The 20705-nt window shown below is 40.3% G+C and overlaps 1 protein-coding gene across 2 annotated transcripts in view; it reads right to left on the reverse strand.

Annotated features, from left to right (window-relative positions):
* The window catches only part of NKAIN3 (sodium/potassium transporting ATPase interacting 3), a 609298-nt gene that overhangs the window by 35911 nt on the left and 552682 nt on the right, over nucleotides 1-20705 (reverse strand). For both annotated transcript variants that reach the window (XM_066378991.1, XM_066378990.1), the window contains exon 5: nucleotides 7997-8057. In XM_066378991.1, the coding sequence (XP_066235088.1) occupies nucleotides 7997-8057 (61 nt within the window). The remainder of the gene's footprint in view (nucleotides 1-7996; nucleotides 8058-20705) is intronic.

Raw genomic sequence — 20705 nt, forward strand, 5'->3', positions numbered from 1 at the left:
ACACCCCGTTTCCCAAGGAGAGCAAGGCCATCTGCCCTCAGCTTCGGGGTTTGGAGAGTTAGCCTGCAGTTCTAAGGGAACTGAAGGTGGTGCTGACGAGGACTGAGGACGGAGGACCCAGGATGGAAGGGCACGGGTGGCGGCTTACGTGCCATATTGTGAAGTTGCCTCAGGGCCAGTGGATGCAGGCCTGTGCTTTTCTCCTCCTCAGTCAGTAGCACAGGGGACAGATGTAGAGACTGAGGGGTCAATGTACCTGCAGTGGGGCTGGCAGATCTAGCTCAGCGGAAGAACTGAGAAGGGTAGGGATGGGGTTGGGATAAAGGCATTGAATTTAGAATTAAAATGGAAACACAGGGGACTGAGTCAGAACATGTCAGCTGCTCTGCCTGCTGGGCTCCTAAATCTTCCCACTAATACCCCAGAGCAAAACCATTGCACAGGATCCACATAAAATCCTCACAGCCCATGTGTTCTCACTGCATTTCGGGTGCCATGAGGCTGCAAATTTTAAAATCTGTTACTCTGCTCCCTCATAATCACATCTGGTTCCCAAATCCCTCATCTTCCATTTGGTGCCATCTGGATGGCAGCTCTCCATCCTTCCTTCTCCACTGAAGGACATGCCACATAGTTTTGGGCTTTTGGTTACAGTGAGACTGTGAGCGAGACCTGTCTGAAGCAGGGGTGTAGAGAGAGCCAGGTAGGCATCTGTGAGGAGGGCTCGTATTAGGGGTGAAGCAAGGAAGGCATCACACTCCCTTGACTATGCATCTGGAGCAGAGATCAGGATGCTGCCAACACTTAACATTTGTAAATGAATGAAGAAGAAAGTGTGCTACACTTGGTTGTACTTTGAGATCCACCCACCCCCCAGCCTACCCATCATGGGGCTCTATCTGCAGAGCTAAGTGCCTCTGGGATCTCCTAACAGGTGATGTGACTTGTTACTGGGCAAGGAAAGATACTGGCAGAGATTGGACTGCCTTCATTTAAGTTATTTCTAACATCCAGTTTCAAATAGAAACAGAAAAATAAAACCCCCCATTTAGGGTATAGGTGTTCTCTGCTTGTTAGTGTCAGTTTTCTGTCAAAACGGTACGGTTTGTAGCCAATGAAAATTTCCATGGAGTATAAGTGCACAAACCACTTATAACTATGTTGGGAATTAATCTGATTTTTTTCTACAGTGCAGGAAAAGGAAAATTTAAATTTTTATAACATGTGAAGGAGATATGAGAGATAATCTAAAGATATGGGAGCATTTTTCCCTACTATGAATTTTGTATAATAAATATTCACTGATTTCCTATGATGTTCCAGATACTGAATCAGGTCCTGGGGTCCTAGGGTGGGTGAGACATGACCCTCATTTTCTACAAATGGGGTACTCTGTTAATTGAGAAATAAGATGAGCACAGGTTCAGAGACATGTCTAGGCTTACTAGTCATGGGGATGACCAGTTCTCAGGAAAACTATTAAAGAAACATATAGGACCTGTCAGTGACTTGAAGGGAAGTAACGTCTCATTTGGTGGGTGACTGGATTAACGAAGAGTCAAGGAATACGCCCAAGTTTCTATCTAGCTTGAGTGAAGTGTGCTCATTTGCATAAATGGAGATAGAGAATAGAAAAGGAAGAACTTTCTCCTCCATCTCTGCCAATGGAATTCCTAACCATCCTTTGCGGACCATTTATTCGTACAGTTACTCACCCAGGGCTTACTCATTATCTGTTGGGTAGAGTGTCCACAGTGTCAGGAAATAGGCTAAGCCAGGGGATATCGTGGCTTTTAAAAATTGCAGCTTGTGCTAAATGTTCCCAAGGGCAGTATACAAAGAAATCATAAAATAATATATCACAGGTGCCCTCATCTGGCCTGGGGAGGGTGGAAGGGAAGTGGTCTAATTTGGAAGGAGATAGTTAAGCTGAGATCTGAAAGATGTATAAAGTTAGTGAGTCAGCAGAGGGAAGAGGCCCCTCTGAAAGAGCTTGCTGTGAGGAGGTGTGGAAGTGCTTCATGGACATAGAACAGCTGTGGCTGGAGATGAGGCAGTGAGGAGAGTAGGATATGGCAGTAGATAGTCCTTGGGCAGGCTAGATGATAGGAGTCCTGGTTTAGTGAGATAGGCGTTAGTCTAGGCTCCATTCCACTGTGAGTTTAGCACTGACTTTGGAACTGGTTCTAAGTAAAGGGCTCTTTATCTTTTCCCTGAGGAGAGTCCCCACTTAGTTCATTGTTTTGAGTATTTGGGTGTTTATGATATTCTTCCTGAGAGACTGTCTTGATAATCTACCAAAGGACTGGAATTCTATCTCTAAATCATAACTTTGTAGCTGAGATCCTATGCTGTGTTGGCCAAAATTACCACTTTGCTGGCCCCAACTTTTTAATAGTAGGTCTGTCCCCTTGGCCATATTTTGCACTTGGGTTCACTTTGTGTGTACATCTAGCTTACAAATCCCTGTTCCTTCTAAGACACCTTGTCCAGGAATCAACAAACTCAAGCTCTGGCTTTGATGTGGTATAGTGGAGGTTTAGTCCATCTCCCTATATCTTGGTTTTTTAAATTACAAAAATTCCACCCAATTATGTTAAAGAGATACAGGACCTCCATTTGTAAAACACAAATATTTGTAAATACTTCAGGTATCTCACTAAGTTTCAAACATAAGGGATCATCATTTCATCAGATCTGAAAAGCTTGGGGTCCTGAAATACATTGTTTTAAAGTGAGAGAGTCAGAGAAAGAGACAGAGAGGGAGAGACAGAGACAGGAAAGGAGAGAGATGAGAAGCATCAACTCGTAGTTGCAGCACTTTAGTTATTTGTTGATTGCTTTCTCATATGTGCCTTGCCTGCTGGGGGTGGGTTCCAGCTGAGCCAGTGACCCCTTGCTCAAGCCAGTGATCTTGGGTTCAGGCTAGTGACCATGGTGTCATATTTATGACTACACAGTCAAGCCAGCAACCTTAGGGTTTCAAACCTGGGTCTTCAGCATCTTCGGTCGATGCTGTTTCCACTGTGCCACCACTTGGTCAGGCTTGAAATACATTTTGAAAAATAAGTTCTGGGTCAAGAGAATGCATTAACATATAAATTCAACCAATATTTCTTTATGGGGTGCTAAGCATTTTTCTAGGCTCTATGATTATACCAGGGAACAAAATAAAGATCCTGCCCACTTAGATTTGCTATTCTAATAGCTTATAATTCTATAGCTATTTTGTAGTCAAATTGGCAAATTAGGGGAAATGCTACAGACTCTAAATCTAAACTGTGGTGAGTATAGTTAACATGCAGTTCACCAGATAGTTGCCGAAAGAAATACTCTCTGAGAACTAATAAATTTTTTTAAAGCTGAGTTATTTTTAGCATCAGAGTGGTGTTTTTCTTTTCTTTTTTTTTTAAGATTTTATTTATTGATTTTACAGACATAAGGGAGGGGGGGGGTGAGTGAGAAGTATCACTCATAGTTGCTCTACTTTAGTCATTCATTGGTTGCTTGTTGTATGGGCCTTGACTGGGCAAGCCCAGGGTTTTGAACCGGCACCTTTAGCATTCCAGGTCGACGCTTTATCACTGTGTTACCACAGGTCAGGTGAAAACCAGTAAATTTTTTCTTTCTTTTTTTTTTTTTTCCTGTATTTTTCTGAAGCCGGAAACTGGGAGAGACAGTCAGACAGACTCCCGCATGAGCCCGACCGGGATCCACCCGGCACGCCCACCAGGGGGCGATGCTCTGCCCACCAGGGGGCGATGCTCTGCCCCTCCGGGGCGTCGCTCTGTTGTGACCAGAGCCACTCTAGCGCCTGGGGCAAAGGCCGAGGAGCCATCCCCAGCGCCCGGGCCATCTTTGCTCCAGTGCAGCCTCGGCTGCGGGAGGGGAAGAGAGAGACAGAGAGGAAGGAGAGGGGGAAGGGTGGAGAAGCAGATGGGCGCTTCTCCTGTGTGCCCTGGCCGGGAATCGAACCTGGGACTTCTGCACGCCAGGCCGATGCTCTACCACTGAGCCAACCGGCCAGGGCAAAACCAGTAAATTTTTAATAATTTACTGGAAAAATACTATATGACTTCTTTGAAATAATGACTATGATTACAGGATCACCCTTACCTAAGTCTCATACAGTTCTCTGTCTTTGACTCACAGAATCTTCTGTCCCTCTACCCTTTAATATGCAAATATTGCAAGGTTCACAAGACAACCAACTCATTTTCTATTCCGAGGATCATCCAGGCCTTTGCTGCCCTCACTCCTGCCCCTCCTGCCCAACCTTTGGGTCACTCTACTTGTCTACATCTTCTCCATGTATTACAAAGCTAAATTCTCACAAGGAGATCCAGATTATTTTTATTTCCAATTTACATAATTATTATGTTGACATCACCTTATGCTTTTGAAAGAAACTCATGGGAAGACAGGCAAATACGTAAACGGTAGCTTGCAAGACTCAAGAAACAGTAGAGATATGTAATATTTTTCCAATAGTCATGCTTCCTTCCACTAAAAAGATCCCAAAAAGTATACTAGCAAGGGTCAGATGGCAGCACAAAGAGCTACTTTGAGCTGTTCAGTGAAAAATATTGAACACACATGGAGGGGGTTCGTTTTTTTTTTTTAAACTGTTAGGGTTGCCTGACCTGTGGTGGCGCAGTGATTAAAACATCAACCTGGAATGCTGAGATCACTAGTTCAAATTCCCAGCCTTACCTAGTCAAGGCACATATGAGAAGCAACTACTACTATGAGTTGATGCTTCTTGCTCCTCCCCTGCCCCATTTTTTTTCTCTCTCTCCTTTCTCTAAAAATCAATAAATAAAATCTAAAAAAAACCCTGTTAGAGTTTCAATATACTTTTCTCCCACCATTCAACATATATAAATACAACCAAGACTGGCTTTTGTGAGTCCAAACACATGTCCCTGTTGTAACTGGCAAGCTCACATCAGAAGGAGCAGTGCTAGGAACAGATCCTCTGAAAAAAGTATTGATACAACTTAATACGAATTTCAGCATCTTTGGCCTCACCTCTGCAGTTTCCTGAATTAAAACATACTTTTTAGTAAATTTGACAAGATAGTAACAAGCCCACAAGTTCATGTTCAGCAGTAGATGATTCACAAACAAGACGGTGATGGGTTTTTATGATTACATGTTCCAAGTATCCTGTTCTCACAAAAGTGCTCATAGAGATGGATAGATATTTAAAGAAGAACTTGAAAAAGAAACAAAGAGAGATAAATATGCTTTTTCATTAGAATGAATGATAGGAAGTATTGACCCCACCTATCAACACTCTATCTTTTGTGAGCTTTGTATTTTCATTATCTTTGACCTGATTTTGGTATTTTTAGGAAATAGCAAAAATGCCAAGAAGTACTATGAAGGCAGGTGATCAGAACTAAATATTTCCTCAAGCTTTTAGCACCCTTCAGAAATGTCCGTCACTGAAGTGTTTAGTCCCATAGAGCCACTGAGCAGTGCAGAGGAGAAAGGCAGGTAGCTCTCACTAATTGTTAAGGATGGCAGACAGTTTTCAGTATAAGAACAGGCTTAACTTTGCATTCTGAATAATGGAGAGATTTTCATTACTTAGAACAGGAATTGAAATCACATATGATATATTATCTGCCAGAATACTGTGACGTTATATTATAGATTTGCAGTTACCTTTCAGAATAAGCTTTCCAGAAGTATACTTAGACAAATTGGAAAGCTAGCAGTATTGTTTCCTTGTTTTATGTTTTCCTTTTGCCAAACAATTCAAAAGACACATCTTCTTGGCTGTGGGTTGGTAATGTCATATCCAAAGGGCAGTTGATTACTGCACCTAAAAGCTAAGTGTTGGCATAAATTGTACTAGTCTATGAGATCATTGCAATTGGTTTCATAGATTTCTTTCTGTTCACATCTGCCTTCTGAAGACTCTGAGACAATTCAATTACAAGTGCACTTTTGATTCCTACTTCTATCAATAAAAAATATAAAATTACCCTTGCTTGAGAACCATCAGACTAAAAGGTTTGTGATTGCCTTTTACTGCCATCTCTCTTCTAGCAGATTATCATGTCAGGTTGGTCTACGGCATACTTACTTTGTTTTGAGCACCCAAGACACTTTCAAACTCTAAGTATTATTTGAATTGATGGTAACGCAACTACTCTGTCCAGATGTCTCTCTGTAACTTAATGTATGACCCCAGTAACAAACATTAGAATTAAATCGTTAATGGAATAGGCTGCTAGCAGCTGCTTCAATCCCTGTTTGATAGGCATTAAAATAGCTGATTCAGAGGTTTCTATAGAGAAACTTAAGCTAATTAAAGACAACAAAGTCAATGGAACTGTAATATCTGCCAGTAGCAATACAACCCCCACACACTGACATGAATACTCTAAAATAAGGCGGATAAAAGGGCAAAAAACATTTACCCAATTTTAGATGAGCCTTTTATTTGGTGTATCATTTTGCATTTCCCAGCTTTGCTTAAAATCACAGGCCTCAAAGGAAAAGTCCTTTCCATATTTATTCTACTAGATAAAGACGATTGATTATTCTGCCTTTCTCATACATTGGCGTCGTTTGAGAGCCTCCCACCAAGTCAGTGAAGAGGAAAAAAAAGAGGATCCTTTCAGTATCTGCTCAAAAATACCATACGGGATTCAGTTGAGATGTATTATTGTTTCAATTTTTTTGAAGTATTTATTCATACCCACTTTTAATCATTTCCTTTCAGTCTCGTTTCCAGTTAAAACTGTCCATCCTCAGCCTGTTGTTTTGGCTGTGCTGCCTGCTTTATCTGTGAAGTCAGAGGCAGGCAGCTGACTTTTTGTACATTAACATTGTCAGATTGTGGAAGTAGCCACTAATGGAACTCCCGAGAATAGACTTTTTGGCATTAATCTCGTAGTGGGAAGAGTTGTCATTACAGCCGCATTTTTGAAGTGTCAGAAACTTTCTGTTTCATCTAGAATAAAAAAGCAATACCCTCCAAGCAAGCATAAATGATACGATGCAGTCTGTTTGCATGTTCTCACTGCCCGATGAGTTTTATCTCAGGTTCTAATACTTATTTCACTTGCTCAAAAGAATTGAGATGAAAGCTTATTGTCTGAATTACAGTTTATCTTTCATCCGCTACATCTTTTTGATAGGAAGCATTCATCAGACCCCTCTGGAGCTGTGTTTTAGAATGTTGTAATGGCTAGCTAGAAACTTACCCTCATGTTGTTAGAGTCAACTTTACAACTCAGACAGTAACTGCAATGATACAAGCGAATGTCTGCTATAGTTGGGTGTGATTTGTTTATCTAATTACCATGATTTTTAGATAAATTAAAATTTCCTTTAGTACTACTGTGTCCATAACAGAGTTGTATCAGAAAATGCCTTGTACATTAGCAGGTAGGTGCTTAATATGTTACATGCCAGCTGTTGACCTATGTTGCAAATCTCTACCTACATAACCTCAGGGTATATATATCTTTTTTTGAGTGTTTCGCTAAAATGTGATTATTTAGCTTTTTTAGCATCTCTTTGTTTTTTACATCTTGCCTTGAAGGTTGTCACTTTTAATTTTTTCTGAGTATTTTATATACTTACAGATCTTGTTATAATGTGTATTGTTGTACTGATGTTATTGCTATAAATCAGATTTCAAAATTCTGTAGCCAACAGACTTAAAGTTGGTGATGTATAAAGCAAACCTGAATTTTTCTCAGTATATTGTTTAGGTCTCTGGTGAAAAGTTACTAAGACACGATATGACAGCAACTTGTAGGCTTCTGTGTCTCTGGGTAGCTTCGTACACAACTTGGAAAGTTTCAATACTCTGTGTCATCTTATTTGAGTGCATTTTGCTTTGTAAATGTTTGATTGTAACTCCACTATGGTGAGATCAGTCATTTTAAATTCCAAATACAAATTATTTCATAGTCCTGTAATGAATTACAGCCCTGTAATAAAACCCACAGGGAGATATAGCAATACTTACAGGTGTCCTCTTCTTCCATGAAAATACTGATCACATAACAGGCATACACAAAACCAACCAACTGCAAGGAAGGGGAAAAAACATACTTTAAGAATCTATGCAAAATGTCCATAAAGAGTCTTTATAATCCAATTAATAAAGAATATATATTGTGTCTATAAATTTGTAATAGAAAAAAATCTTGTTTTTAAATAATAGCTATGATTTCAAGAAGGCTTTTCATTTCTACTTAATTTTAGTAACTTCCTAAAAAAGTATACAGGAATGTGGGAAAAAACTAATTTCTAGATATTTCACTTAGACTTTGATTTGGAATTAGCAGGTTTTGTAAGATCACCACAGATTATTCTGAACATATATTTTTAAGTTTTGACTATGTATAGAGCAATTTGTAGCTGTACTCATTATCACTAAAACTATTTTGATGTTTAATAACCAAAAAAGGAATCAAAATATATTAATTATAAATTAAACTCTAATCATTTACTTAATTGTTTAAATGCTCAGATAATGTAAATTCTATTTAAATACCATGCTGTTTTGTTAATTACATCACAATAAAATTCAGTCACTTTCAGGTGTTAGTCATAAAATAAAATAGACAAGATCATTTATACTTTGGATACTAGTGGTTAAAAGAATATATGCAGGTGGTTTTAGGCTTTCTAGTTTTTCACATTTTTTTTCAATTACACTGAGAAGACAATTTTTATTCTTTGGAGCCAGTGACACTGTAATTCTTGGAGGACAAAACTGTCATTGAATCTAGTTTGGTCTAAAATTACTCTGATAAGTACTTTGATGAAAAAGAGATACCTCAATAGCTGTTACATAGTCTGTCTTCTTGCCTTTCTCTCTATCATTACAGTCTGTTCCTCCTTCTCCCTTATAAAATAACATTGGGAAGGACACTATTCAGTGTCAGAGGCTGAATGCAGAGAATAATATATCTGGTGTTTGTGACTGCCCCGGTTGATTAGGACTCTAAACTTGCAGCCCACATTTAGACTGTCTAGAATAAGGCCAAGAAGTCCCTCAGAGGGTGAAAGGTTAGAGTAACAAGAACTGGACCTACCTGAATAATCCAGGATAATCTTTTTGTTTTAAGGTCACCTGATGAGCCACCTTAATTCCATCTACAACCTTAGTTCATACTCTTTTGGAAATTAGTATGTGGAAATCTCTGAGGGACTATTATTCTGCTACCACATCTGTGAAGTTGTATTTTTAAGAACTCAGTAGGCTCTCTGCATAGTTTAGGCCACAGTAAGGAAGGAGAAGTGATATTGATGAAGTTACTTAAGTTTTAATGTATGAAGTAAAATTATACGTTGATTTAAAAAAAATAACTTGAATGGAAACTTTGAGAAGTCATTTTGTGTATTAATCCATTCCTCTCAGGAAATGCCATTTTTTTTTTTTTTTTTTTTTTTTTTTGTATTTTTCTGAAGTTAGAAACGGGGAGAGACAGTCAGACAGACTCCCGCATGCGCCCAACCGGGACTCACCCGGCACGCCCACCAGGGGGCGACACTCTGCCCACCAGGGGGCGATGCTCTGCTCCTCCTGGGCGTCGCTCTGTCGCGACCAGAGCCACTCCAGCGCCTGGGGCAGAGACCAAGGAGCCACCCCCAGCGCCTGGGCCATCTTTGCTCCAATGGAGCCTCGGCCACTGGAGGGGAAGAGAGAGACAGAGAGGAAGGAGAGTGGGAGGGGTGGAGAAGCAGATGGGTGCTTCCCCTGTGTGCCCTGGCCGGGAATCGAACCTGGGACTCCCGCACGCCAGGCCGATGCTCTACCACTGAGCCAACCGTCCAGGGCCAGGAAATGCCATCTTTTAATATTGGAGAACCAATTGCCACCATTAGTTTGTTGTTCGTACATCTAGTCTGTGTTTCTCTACCTTTACTATGAATATTTCTAAAAGCAGAATATAATGAGCTTAAACAGCACTTATTTCTAATAGTTTCCTTGACTATATAAATTATAAAACTATTGTCTTTTCAGTTTGATTAAAGTATCACTAAAAATTGTTGTTTTGTATCTGACAGAGAAGTTATACTAGACGTGTAGACTTATACATGTCACTCTGCCATTTAAAAATATTTTTCATGCACGTGTCCATAATTACTTTTATCTTCAACCCATAGATTCTTGGAAATTATAAGCCACATGATCATTTTGTGAGCAGTACTTTTCTTAAATAGGCAATATAAGACTGTAAACCCACTTAACTCAGTACACAAAAATTGTAATTAATTTCAATACATCCACATGCCTGTCCCCATCAATCCCATCATACAGTGGTACTCCTGCTTCCTCCCAGGATGATGCTAGAAACTCAGTCACATGGGCATCTTTCTTACCTGTAGTCCTAGTTGGACTACCAGTGTTAAACCACATGTAAGATATTGTTAAAAAACCATTTTTCTTAGGTTTTTAGATAAAAATAAATAGACGGGGAAGTAATATTGTCTCCCCATGCTCCCATGGACGATCTAGTTCACTTCTTTTAATATGTGTTCCATTTTGGAATCTATGTTCCATTTATGTATCTTTATATGCAAATACCCTTATTTGGATGACTTACATTGAAGATAGCCCTTTTGCTTGAAAAACAGTTCAGTGAGTTCATGTAACATGAGTTCTAGTGACACAAACATAGACAAATCAGAAGTCTTTTGAACCCTAAATAGCTGGATCAAATGACAATCAAACAGATCAAGAGTCTCCTATTCAGCATAACTGAGATCACTGATACTGTGGGTCTATTCTAGTTGTTTTGCAAAAAGAAGAGTAGTAGCAGAATGGGTGAATCATTCTAACAAAAAAATTTCTGAACTAATTTTGTTATTTTGGTTACAGACTGAAATTTACATGCTGCATTGTTTATTTTAATCTTGGAAGTTGCTTATTGAATATAGTCTATAGTTGCTCAATGACTTTTGTATTCCAAAATAATTTTGTTTTACAACAAACTCAGGTAAGTGAAATTTTTCAAATGATTACTTTTTCATTTGTACTGGTGTGAGGTAAGTAAAGATAAATATTTTGATTGAGCGCTATAGACTTTTTCTAGTATAAAGCTAAGTCCTTCATGATAGCTCAATATTATAATAAATATTAGTTTTCTATTTTTCTAATAGAGTATACATTTTTAGAAAAAAACTATAACACTTCTACTTACACCTTTATGTTGATTTAAAGATAAATTATTTTGTCTTCTTTTGAGATGACAATAATGCCTAAAGTATGTATTAGCATATTATTAGCCTCTTTGATGGGGAATGTGTTTCTGTGTCTTCTAACATTAGCTCATTCTATTTGGCATGCTTGGCCCATCAGCATTTACTGGTTGGTTCATTGGCATTTCCTGGAAGAAAGGCCAGAGGATTGATGAGAAGGCCCCTTGAGAGCAAACTCAGTGAACTTAATGCTGAGACACTGTTTTCACATGTCAATATGTAGAGTTGATTTGATAGGGTTGAAAAAATTCCATCCTGATAAAGAGATTTTGACCTAATACAAAACCTACCCCATCAACCACTCTGGTTTGCTTTCCAGCTATTATAAGAGACCTGGAAAATATTAACTGCTAATGGCTGTACCATAAATTGCTTTGTTACATATTGATACATTTTTTTAAGCGATAGGTGGGGAGATAGTGAGACAGACTCCTCCTGCATGTGTCCCAACCTGAATCCACCTGGCAACCTCCATCTAGGGCTGATGCTCAAATCAACTGAACTATCCTTAGCGTGTGGAACCAACACTTGAATCAATTGAGCCACTGGCTGCAGGAGGGGAAGAGAGAAAGAAAGGGGAGAGGACATAGGAAAGAAGCTGATGGTTACTTCTCTTTACTGGGAATTGAACCTGGGATGTCTATATGGGGGGTTGATGCTCTATCCACTGAGTCAACTGGTCAGGATCCATATTTATACATTTAAGGATACAAATATAAAAACCCTTTAAGAAATCTTTATAATGTAAATTTTATTAGAAAAAATTCTTAATAATCCCAATGTTCTGTTTACCTTCCAAGCTAAATAGAAATGGGTTGACTAGTTGGCTAAGAGTGAAAAGCAAGTTAAAAGAATTGCATAAGATGATGATCATGGAAGTACTTTTATAAAGACAAAGGACAACAAAGTCATTTAAATATATATTTAAAAAAATATGTTTCTACTTATATTATGTGATTTATTTCTTTTCTGTAGTTTTAGGGCCATGGATTATCCTAAAAATATTGGGTTACTGTGTTTTCTAAAAAGATTCATCATCTTTGTACTGAAGAGAATTAGTCAATACACTTATTTCTTCTTTTCCAAATAACAGAAAGTAAGAATAGGTTTTTAAATTATAATGACAGCATATTATCCTTTCTTATGCAGTGAATTTTTTTTAAACTAATAAAATGTGAGAATACCAAGTTTTAAAAGAACAGACTAGTGCGTAGCAACAGAACATTTGTCAGATCCAATTGTTCACTAATGGGCTTTAATAATATCTTGATAGATGACAGGAAAGGACTTTAGGTAGGTAATTAAAATACACAGTACTATTAGCTGGAAGCAGTAAGATATGGACATGCCATAATAGAAATACTGGGTCACTCTCTAGGCCCTCAAACAAAATTTGCCGGCTGAAATCTCAACAGTTTGACAAATGAATTAATTAAAATATATCCTTTTACTTTTGCTTTATTGATGGGCACACTAATAAACTACTTATCCCCAAAATTATTTTGGCTATTGTGGTTAACCAAACTGCTGTTAAATTCATAATGTTATTTTCCTGAGAACCTGTCTAGACATCATGTTAATCACAAAATCGTAAATGGCCAACTATTGTGTTGTGTCCTTGGTTTCCTAGAATATGAGTTGAAATAGTCCTTGTGGCTTTCTGCTTATCTCCAAGAAATGTTATATAATGCCTTCTTGCTAATAGCAAAGACACACAAAATAATAAATAACATCAGGATAATAATCTTGATTACTTCTGCTTTTACTAAGTTTCAAAAGTCATTTATTTTAAAGATACTTTTTTCTTTTCCATTAGAACCATCCATCTCTACAGTTATAGTATTTAATGTTTTTCTCTATATTATAAATTCTGACTGCATAATCCCATTTTTTTATATATATACTAAATGATCGCAAATGACATAAGAGTAGATTACAAAGCACCTTTTTATGTAGGGATTGATTAGTTTTGTAAGTAGGATTTGTAGATGAGATTGATTTGTTTTTGGCCTGTAGGCCTCATGTCAGAATTGGCAGGCTCAGGTTTCACACATGTAGATACAAGGATGAGGACCATTGGCTGTGTGTCTTGCTAATTGTGGGTCTTAGTAAGAATGAATCAAAGAAATGAGTCATCTCTAAAAGCGGGTGTCTTAAGGGATCACTTTTAGGTGAAACATGCTGAGAAAAGCTTATGCAGGGAGTGCAGAGAGGAGAGCTTGCTCAGGTCTAGCCGTGGGGGATAGAATTGCTGACTTGGAGGGAAGCCGAAAGGATCTTTAAACAAAAGTAACCCCTTATCTCCTTTCTTAAATTTCCCAGCATTCACACCAACATTTAAACTCTAAAGCTTCAGAGAACCCATAAAGAATGACAAGAGCTTCTTGATTTAACACACAGCTTTTAAAATGCTCCTTTAGTTGATTTTTCCTCCAATTCAAAATGACTCTACAAAAAATCTTGGCCAACACTGCCTATAGGAGGCAGGCAGAGATGGACACGCTTTGTTCTGTGGATAGCTTGATTCCTGTGAAAATCATTAAGCCGAACATTGTGAGTAGAAAGCTTCTGTGGGCAGTTATTTGGGTTAAGATGTTAAGTTCCTTATAAAAGAAAGCATAGCTACATAATGTTAACTGGCTATCATTTGAAATTTTACTTTTATAAGCTAACAAGTTAGTCTGCCGCTTGAAGGATCAGAGGCAAAGGCTATTACAGCACAGCAGCCAGCAAGAGCCTGGTATCTGCGCTGTGTCCCCCATGCTGCTTGTGCCATGATGGACCTCTGCACACTCAGTAGGCTGTGTTGCAGAAGAGGACACTGAGAGCTACCTTTGAAACAAGGAAAGCAAGCTCACTCTTTGCCAGGAATGGGACCACAGGGGAAAAGTTACTTTATTACTAAAGGTTGTCTGCTAAAAACACAACCCCGAGAAATTGCTCAGGTGGAGAGCAATTAGAAATTTAGAGGTTATCAGTGTATCTATAGGTGATATTTAAAGCCATATGACTGGATTATGTCACTGAGGAAGTGAACAAAGCCAGAGAAGGAACCCAGAAATACAGTTCTGGAACATTATGACATTTAGGGTTTGGAGAGAAGTCAAGGAACCAGCCAAAGAGACTGAGAGGGACTCACCAGAGAGGCATAGATACAAGACAGTGAGAGCAATTAGCTATGTCCAAGGCCTCTGCGAGGTCAAGGACAACGAACACTAAGCACTGACCACTGGACTGGTAATGTGGAGGACACAGGTGACCTTGATGGGAGTTGTTTGCTGGAGGGTATAGCCAAAAATCTGATCAAAGTGGGTTCAAGAGAAAATAGAATTCCAACCCTTCTTTCAAGGAGATTTGCAGAAAAGTAGCGGAGAGGAAGTTATAGTCACTAGAGAAAGGTGTAAGGTGAATGAGGTTTTTTGTTTGTTTGTTTGTTCTTGCTTTTGTTTTAAGGTGGGCATTACTACATGCCTGTATTCTGACTAGAATAAGCTCTTCCTTAAATCAAGACTCACATTTGGGGTAAAGGAGAACAAAGACTTTTTTTTTGTCCAAGCACACATGAACTTTTAATCTACTTCCAAGCCCCCCGTAATCCTGCTTCAACCTGGCTTTCAAGGTTTATCTTCTGCCACTCTCTGCCATGAGCCAGCACCCAGCTCCCTGAGCACGGTCCTTCTCTGCTTGCCCAAGTCCTGCTAACCCACTCTCACATCTCTGCTTGCACAAACACTCTTATGCCTCTATAAATGTCCCTTCCATTGATCTCTCCAGTAGCTATACCGCTAGTCTGAACTGTCTCAGCACTTTGTTCTAATTTCTCTAATGGCAGCTCCCAGTATTGTTTTGTATGCTAGCTATGAGTGCAGTTGTTATCTCTAGGTAGGTCCTTATAGGCAGGACTCCTTTGAGAGAGTATGTAGGAAGGTCACATCCTCTAAGAGTCCTGCTTAGTTCTTGCAGGAGGAGGATCTGCTCCTTCTTCCACCTCAGCCTAGCCTCATACTCCTTGATTAAAGCACATTTCACATTATACTCATTTATTTGGACCTCTGTCTCTACTGCCAGACTCTTTCAAGGTGAGGACTTTTTCTCAACTCAAGTTAGCATTTCTGACACTCAGCACTTTGCTTGGTACAAAGAAGGTACTCATTCAATGTGTTTAAATGAATAAATGATGAGAAGCATCTTATTTCAAAGGGAAGTGTGGAAGGGAAACCAGTATGGCTGGAATAAAGTGGATGAAGTTCAGAATTTCAGCATGTTAGCAACCCTGAAATTCCTATGTGGGTCACCGTGTCACGCAGTCAAAGTAGCTGTGCAGCAGCTCATTTGCAGCAGTAGCTCTTATCTTGATTTTATAAGCTTGATTGGTTTTTCTGCTTTGCTGTGATACTGTCTGGGTCATGCAAGAAACATGAGAACAAACCAATGATTATACATTTTAGAAAGACGGAGGAAACATAAACATGTGGAAAGGAAAAGAATACAGTGATACCTCGGTTCTCGAACGCCTTGACTTTCGACCAAATCGGTATTCGACCAGGAAATTCGAGAAAATTTTGTCTTGGAATCCGAACAAATATTTGGAACTCGAACGTCCGAGATTAGCCGAGTTGAGCCGAATGGCGTTCATTCGGCCGAGCGTGCCTTGCCTGCGTCATCAGTGTGAGTCACGCTTTGTCACGCTTTGTGGAGAGAGAGAATCACGTTTTTGTGGAGAGAGTCACGCTTTGTGGTGAGAGTCACGCTTTGTGGTGAGAGTCACGCTTTGTGGAGAGACTCACGCTTTGTGCACGCTTTGTACACTGAATTTAACCCTTAGACATGGGTCCAAAGAAAGCCAGAAGTGGTAATGCAGACAAAGGTAAGCGGAAAGCTGTGAGAACAACGATTGAGCTGAAAAAAGAAATCACTGCCAAATATGAACAGGGCACACGTGTTTCAGATCTGTCTGCTGAGTATGGCATGCCAAGATCTACTATCTCAACTTTCCTTAAGAATAAAGCTGTTATAAAGGCTGCCAATGTTGCCAAAGGTGTTACATTGTTAACAAAGCAAAGGCCTCAGATAATGGAGGAAATGGAAAAGCTGCTTCTTATTTTCATTAAAGAAAAAGAGTTAGCAGGTGACAGCATCAATGAAGTCGTTATTTGTGAGAAAGCACCAGTAAATAGGCATATTTTTGGGGCTTGGAACAAATTAATCCAGTTTCCATTATTTCCTATGGGTTTCATTGTTTCGGTTCTCGAACAATTTGGTTCTCGACCGTTCTCCCGGAACGAATTATGTTCGAGAACCGAGGTATCACTGTATTAGGTTATTTTCACTTATGTGTTAACTATTGTTTGGTTTACATGAAATCAAACATTTGAAGTGCATTAAAAATAGCTACATGTATATACAAATATAGGCTGCCTCCTTTATGGGGGAGAGGAGAAGTAATATGATGGAGTGAGAATTTTCAGCCACTTCATTGAGGTCATACAGTGGTTTTCAAAAGGAATAGTAGTCTTCCTACTCTCACAGCAAGCCCGAATTTAGCATGCTTTCTTGTCATGCCAGGTGATAGACAACAAAATGGTTAGATACACAACACATGGTTAGTAATGTGACAATCTTCTGACTTTTTTCTAGCTTTGTACAATGGCTCACACTCAATTTTGGATTGGACAGTGAATCTTTCTTGGAAGTTATTGAAAACTCTGAGGCTGAGGAACAGGCAGCAGGTGGACAGTCATCTCAAAGGACTGTGTGGACACATTTCTTTCTCTATGGCTCTCAGGAGGGCTTTTTCATGCGACTGCCATGCCCATCTGTTTTCTCTTGCATGCTCAGCAAAACAGAAGTCTAGGATTTTAGGATCCACAGGGGAATTGGATCCTAGGAGGAATTAGCTTTTTTTATTCATTTGGATAACTCTGGGAAGAGTGTGAATCCTAGTAAGCCCTAACCTGTTTGTTTTTAATCAAGCAGCTCATACTTCTCCTTCAGGAATCCAGAATTAGAGTTATGTCTGTTTATGGAAGCGTCCTATGCCAAGTGAAGCCTGAAATTATTTGAAGACATTTGGATCAATCTCTTAATTGAGTCCCACTGGCACCCTAGGCTCCAAATGAATCAATGAATATGGAAATAAGTTGTTTTCTCCACAACGACCATAAAAATGCACAAGAACAACACCACCGCTGCATTTAGTCAGGCTTGGGGGATTTATTGCCCTTACGTGAATGGGAAGCACTTGTGTAGACATCAAAATGGAAAACGAATTGTTTGCTGGCTTCTACCAAGGAAGATAAGCTTTTTAATGATACGCTTTTGTGATACTGACACTCTGCACAAGCCAGCTCAGCAGTGTCACAGGGGACACAAATGTTACTCTCACTCACAAAGAGCGCTGTTCTCAGATAAGGGATTTATGGTTGCAAAGTGTTCGGGAGTAAGAGCATTGTTTAAAGATTAAAAAAATAGCCTGACCTGTGGTGATGCAGTGGGCAAAGCATCGACCTGGAATGCTGAGGTTATCAGTTTGAAACCCAAGGCTTGCCTGGTCAAGGCACATACAAGAAGCAACTACTACAACTTGATACTTTCTGTTCCCTCCCCTCCTCTTCTCTCTCCCTTCTCTCTAAAATAAATATATAAAATCTTAAAAAAAAAAACAAACCACAATACAAAGGTGCCATTTATTTATTATTTATTTATTTATTTATTTATTATTTTTGTGGCAGAGACAGAGAGATTCAGAGAGAGGGACAGATAGGAACTGACAGACAGGAAGGGAGAGAGATGAGAAACATCAATTCTTTGTTGCGGCTCCTTAGTTGTTCATTGATTGATTTCTCATATGTGCCTTGACCTGGGGGCTACAGCAGACTGATTGACCCCTTGCTTGAGCCAGTGACCTTGGGCTCAAGCTGGTGAGCCTTGCTCAAACCAGATGAGCCCGCACTCAAGCTGGCGACCTTGGGGTCTCAAACATCCCAGTCTGACGCTCTATCCACTGCGCCACCGCCTGGTCAGGCCAAAGGTGCCTTGTTTTTTTTTATTTATTTATTTAAAAAATTTTTTTTTCTGAAGCTGGAAATGGGAAGAGACAGTCAGACAGACTCCTGCATGTGCCCAACCGGGATCCACCTGGCACGCCCACCAGGGGCGACGCTCTGCCCACCAGGGGGCGATGCTCTGCCCCTCTGGGGGGTCGCTCTGCTGAGACCAGAGCCACTCTAGTGCCTGGGGCAGAGGCCAAGGAGCCATCCCCAGCACCCGGGCCATCTTTGCTCCAATGGAGCCTTGGCTGCGGGAGGGGAAGAGAGAGACAGAGAGGAAGGAGGGGGTGGGGGTAGAGAAGCAAATGGGCGCTTCTCCTGTGTGCCCTGGCCGGGAATCGAACCCGGATCCCCCGCACGCCAGGCCAACACTCTACCACTGAGCCAACCGGCCAGGGCCTCAAAGGTGCCTTTTAAAGTAGATTATTTCATCTAGGACTTCTCTAAGTGTCCACTTCCAAATTCAATAATTCTTCAATGGTATCATGTGAATAGCGTGGTAGAGTCATATTTCTTGCATGTTATGAGATAACTTAAAGAAGAATGTTTCCCTGAAAATATTTTAAAATTAGCTTTTACCTATTTTACAACCCTAAATGTGAACTGAAACAGAATTTGTAAATGTGTGAGGTTAACACAAACATAGTTTGGGATTAAGAGTTCTTTCCATGATAGTGTCAGAATATGATGGGTAAGCTCTTGGGTAAATATGTATATATGTCTTTGTGTTTACAGGGACTTTTAAAAATTATTATTATTAAATGAAAGGCAGGGAGGCAGAAACAGACTCCCTTATGCACCCCGACGGGGATCCACCCTGCAAGCCTCCTACCAGGCAATGCTCTGCCTGTGCCACTGCTCCATTGTTCAGCAACTGATCTATTTTAGTGTCTGAGGGGAGGATATGGAGCCATCCTCAGTGCTCAAGGCCAACTTCGCTCAAACTATGTGAGCCATGGCTGCGGGATGGGAAGAGAGCATGAGGGGGGAGTGGTGAAGAAGCAGATGGTCACTTCTCCTGTGTGCCTTGACTGGGAATTGAAACTGGGACTTCCACAGGTTAGGCTGACACTCTACTGCTGAGTCAACCGGCCAGGGCTATAGGGAATTTTAAATAAGCCAGATTACAGAGAGCACTGCCTCTTTCATTCCTGACTCTATAAATGGAGTTAGACCTAGAAAACTGGAGAGAAAGCTGGGCTTGGCCAGGAGTCCACTCCTGTGTCTATTCATAATGGCCTCAGACTTTCTTGTTTCCATCTCGAGTGGTCGACCTCACTCTCTGGCAGCTCACACCTCTTGTTTTTATGACTCATATTGGAATCTGCTCTCTGGCATACTATAGCAGATTGACTTTTTTTGTGACCCTTTCATGCTGGGCACCCTCCGTGTCTCAGGACAGACATTCCTGCCAATACACCCTCACATCCAGTTTACCACTGGACCATTTAATTCAACAGTGGGATGTTCATCTCCAAATTTTATGTGTTAGAATAGGGATCCCAGAAAACCCACTGGAAGGCAGTGGATGGCAAAGAAGCCATGCTCTAAGCCCCATGCTTAGGCAATCAGGTACTTCCCCATGGGCATATCAATCTACATGTTTACCCATTGCCTCTCTACTTGTCACTGAGGTGCGGGCTCAGCCAGTAATGGAGCTATTGAAGGGAAATGTACAGATGGCAATGTCTGGAGCTCCGACTATTATGAACCCGGCTCCTGCCATCCAGTGACAGTCCTGCTACCTCGGTAGACTGCTCAACCCCTTGTTGCAGGTGAAGTTGTTTGTGGATACATAGTTTGTAGATTTTAGGAGAACCCAACATAAAGAGGCATTCCTCTGCTCATATGTGTCTGTGGAATTTGAGAGGATATAATTGTCCAACAGAGAAGTCTGCTTCTCTGTGATTCCAATTGGGTTTTCACAGTCTTCTTAATTTGTTTCAGGGAGAGATTTGACTCACCTAGTCAACTATATTAGATGCTATGATCTTCTGGGCTAAACTAGCAGATGGCATCAAGTTCACCCAATTCTAACAATTTGGACAGAGGTCAGAGTGAGAGTGATGGTGTGGTGGTGCAGATCTGAGAAGACCCAGAGAATTCTGTATGAGGAACTGGCCATAGTAATGAGGTGAACCAACCTTTGTAACTAATGGACCTTTCAGTGAAGCCAGGTGCATAGCTTAGGACCTGCCCTCACTTCATTGCTACAGCAGATCACTGACCCTTCACTCAGGGTCGAGGGTGGGAGGATCTCATGTCGTGGACTACCTGAATTTCTCCAAAAGTCAAGGTAGAATAAATGCTGAGCACTACCATTGTGCCTGTGTGGTGTTCCTGCCTGGTCTTTGCCCCCAGCCTCTGTATCTCTGCTCTTCTGACCGCTGAAACAGCTTTACCTCAGTCCCAGGG

This window comes from Saccopteryx leptura, chromosome 3, assembly GCF_036850995.1.
Source record: "Saccopteryx leptura isolate mSacLep1 chromosome 3, mSacLep1_pri_phased_curated, whole genome shotgun sequence".
Lineage (NCBI taxonomy): Eukaryota > Metazoa > Chordata > Mammalia > Chiroptera > Emballonuridae > Saccopteryx > Saccopteryx leptura.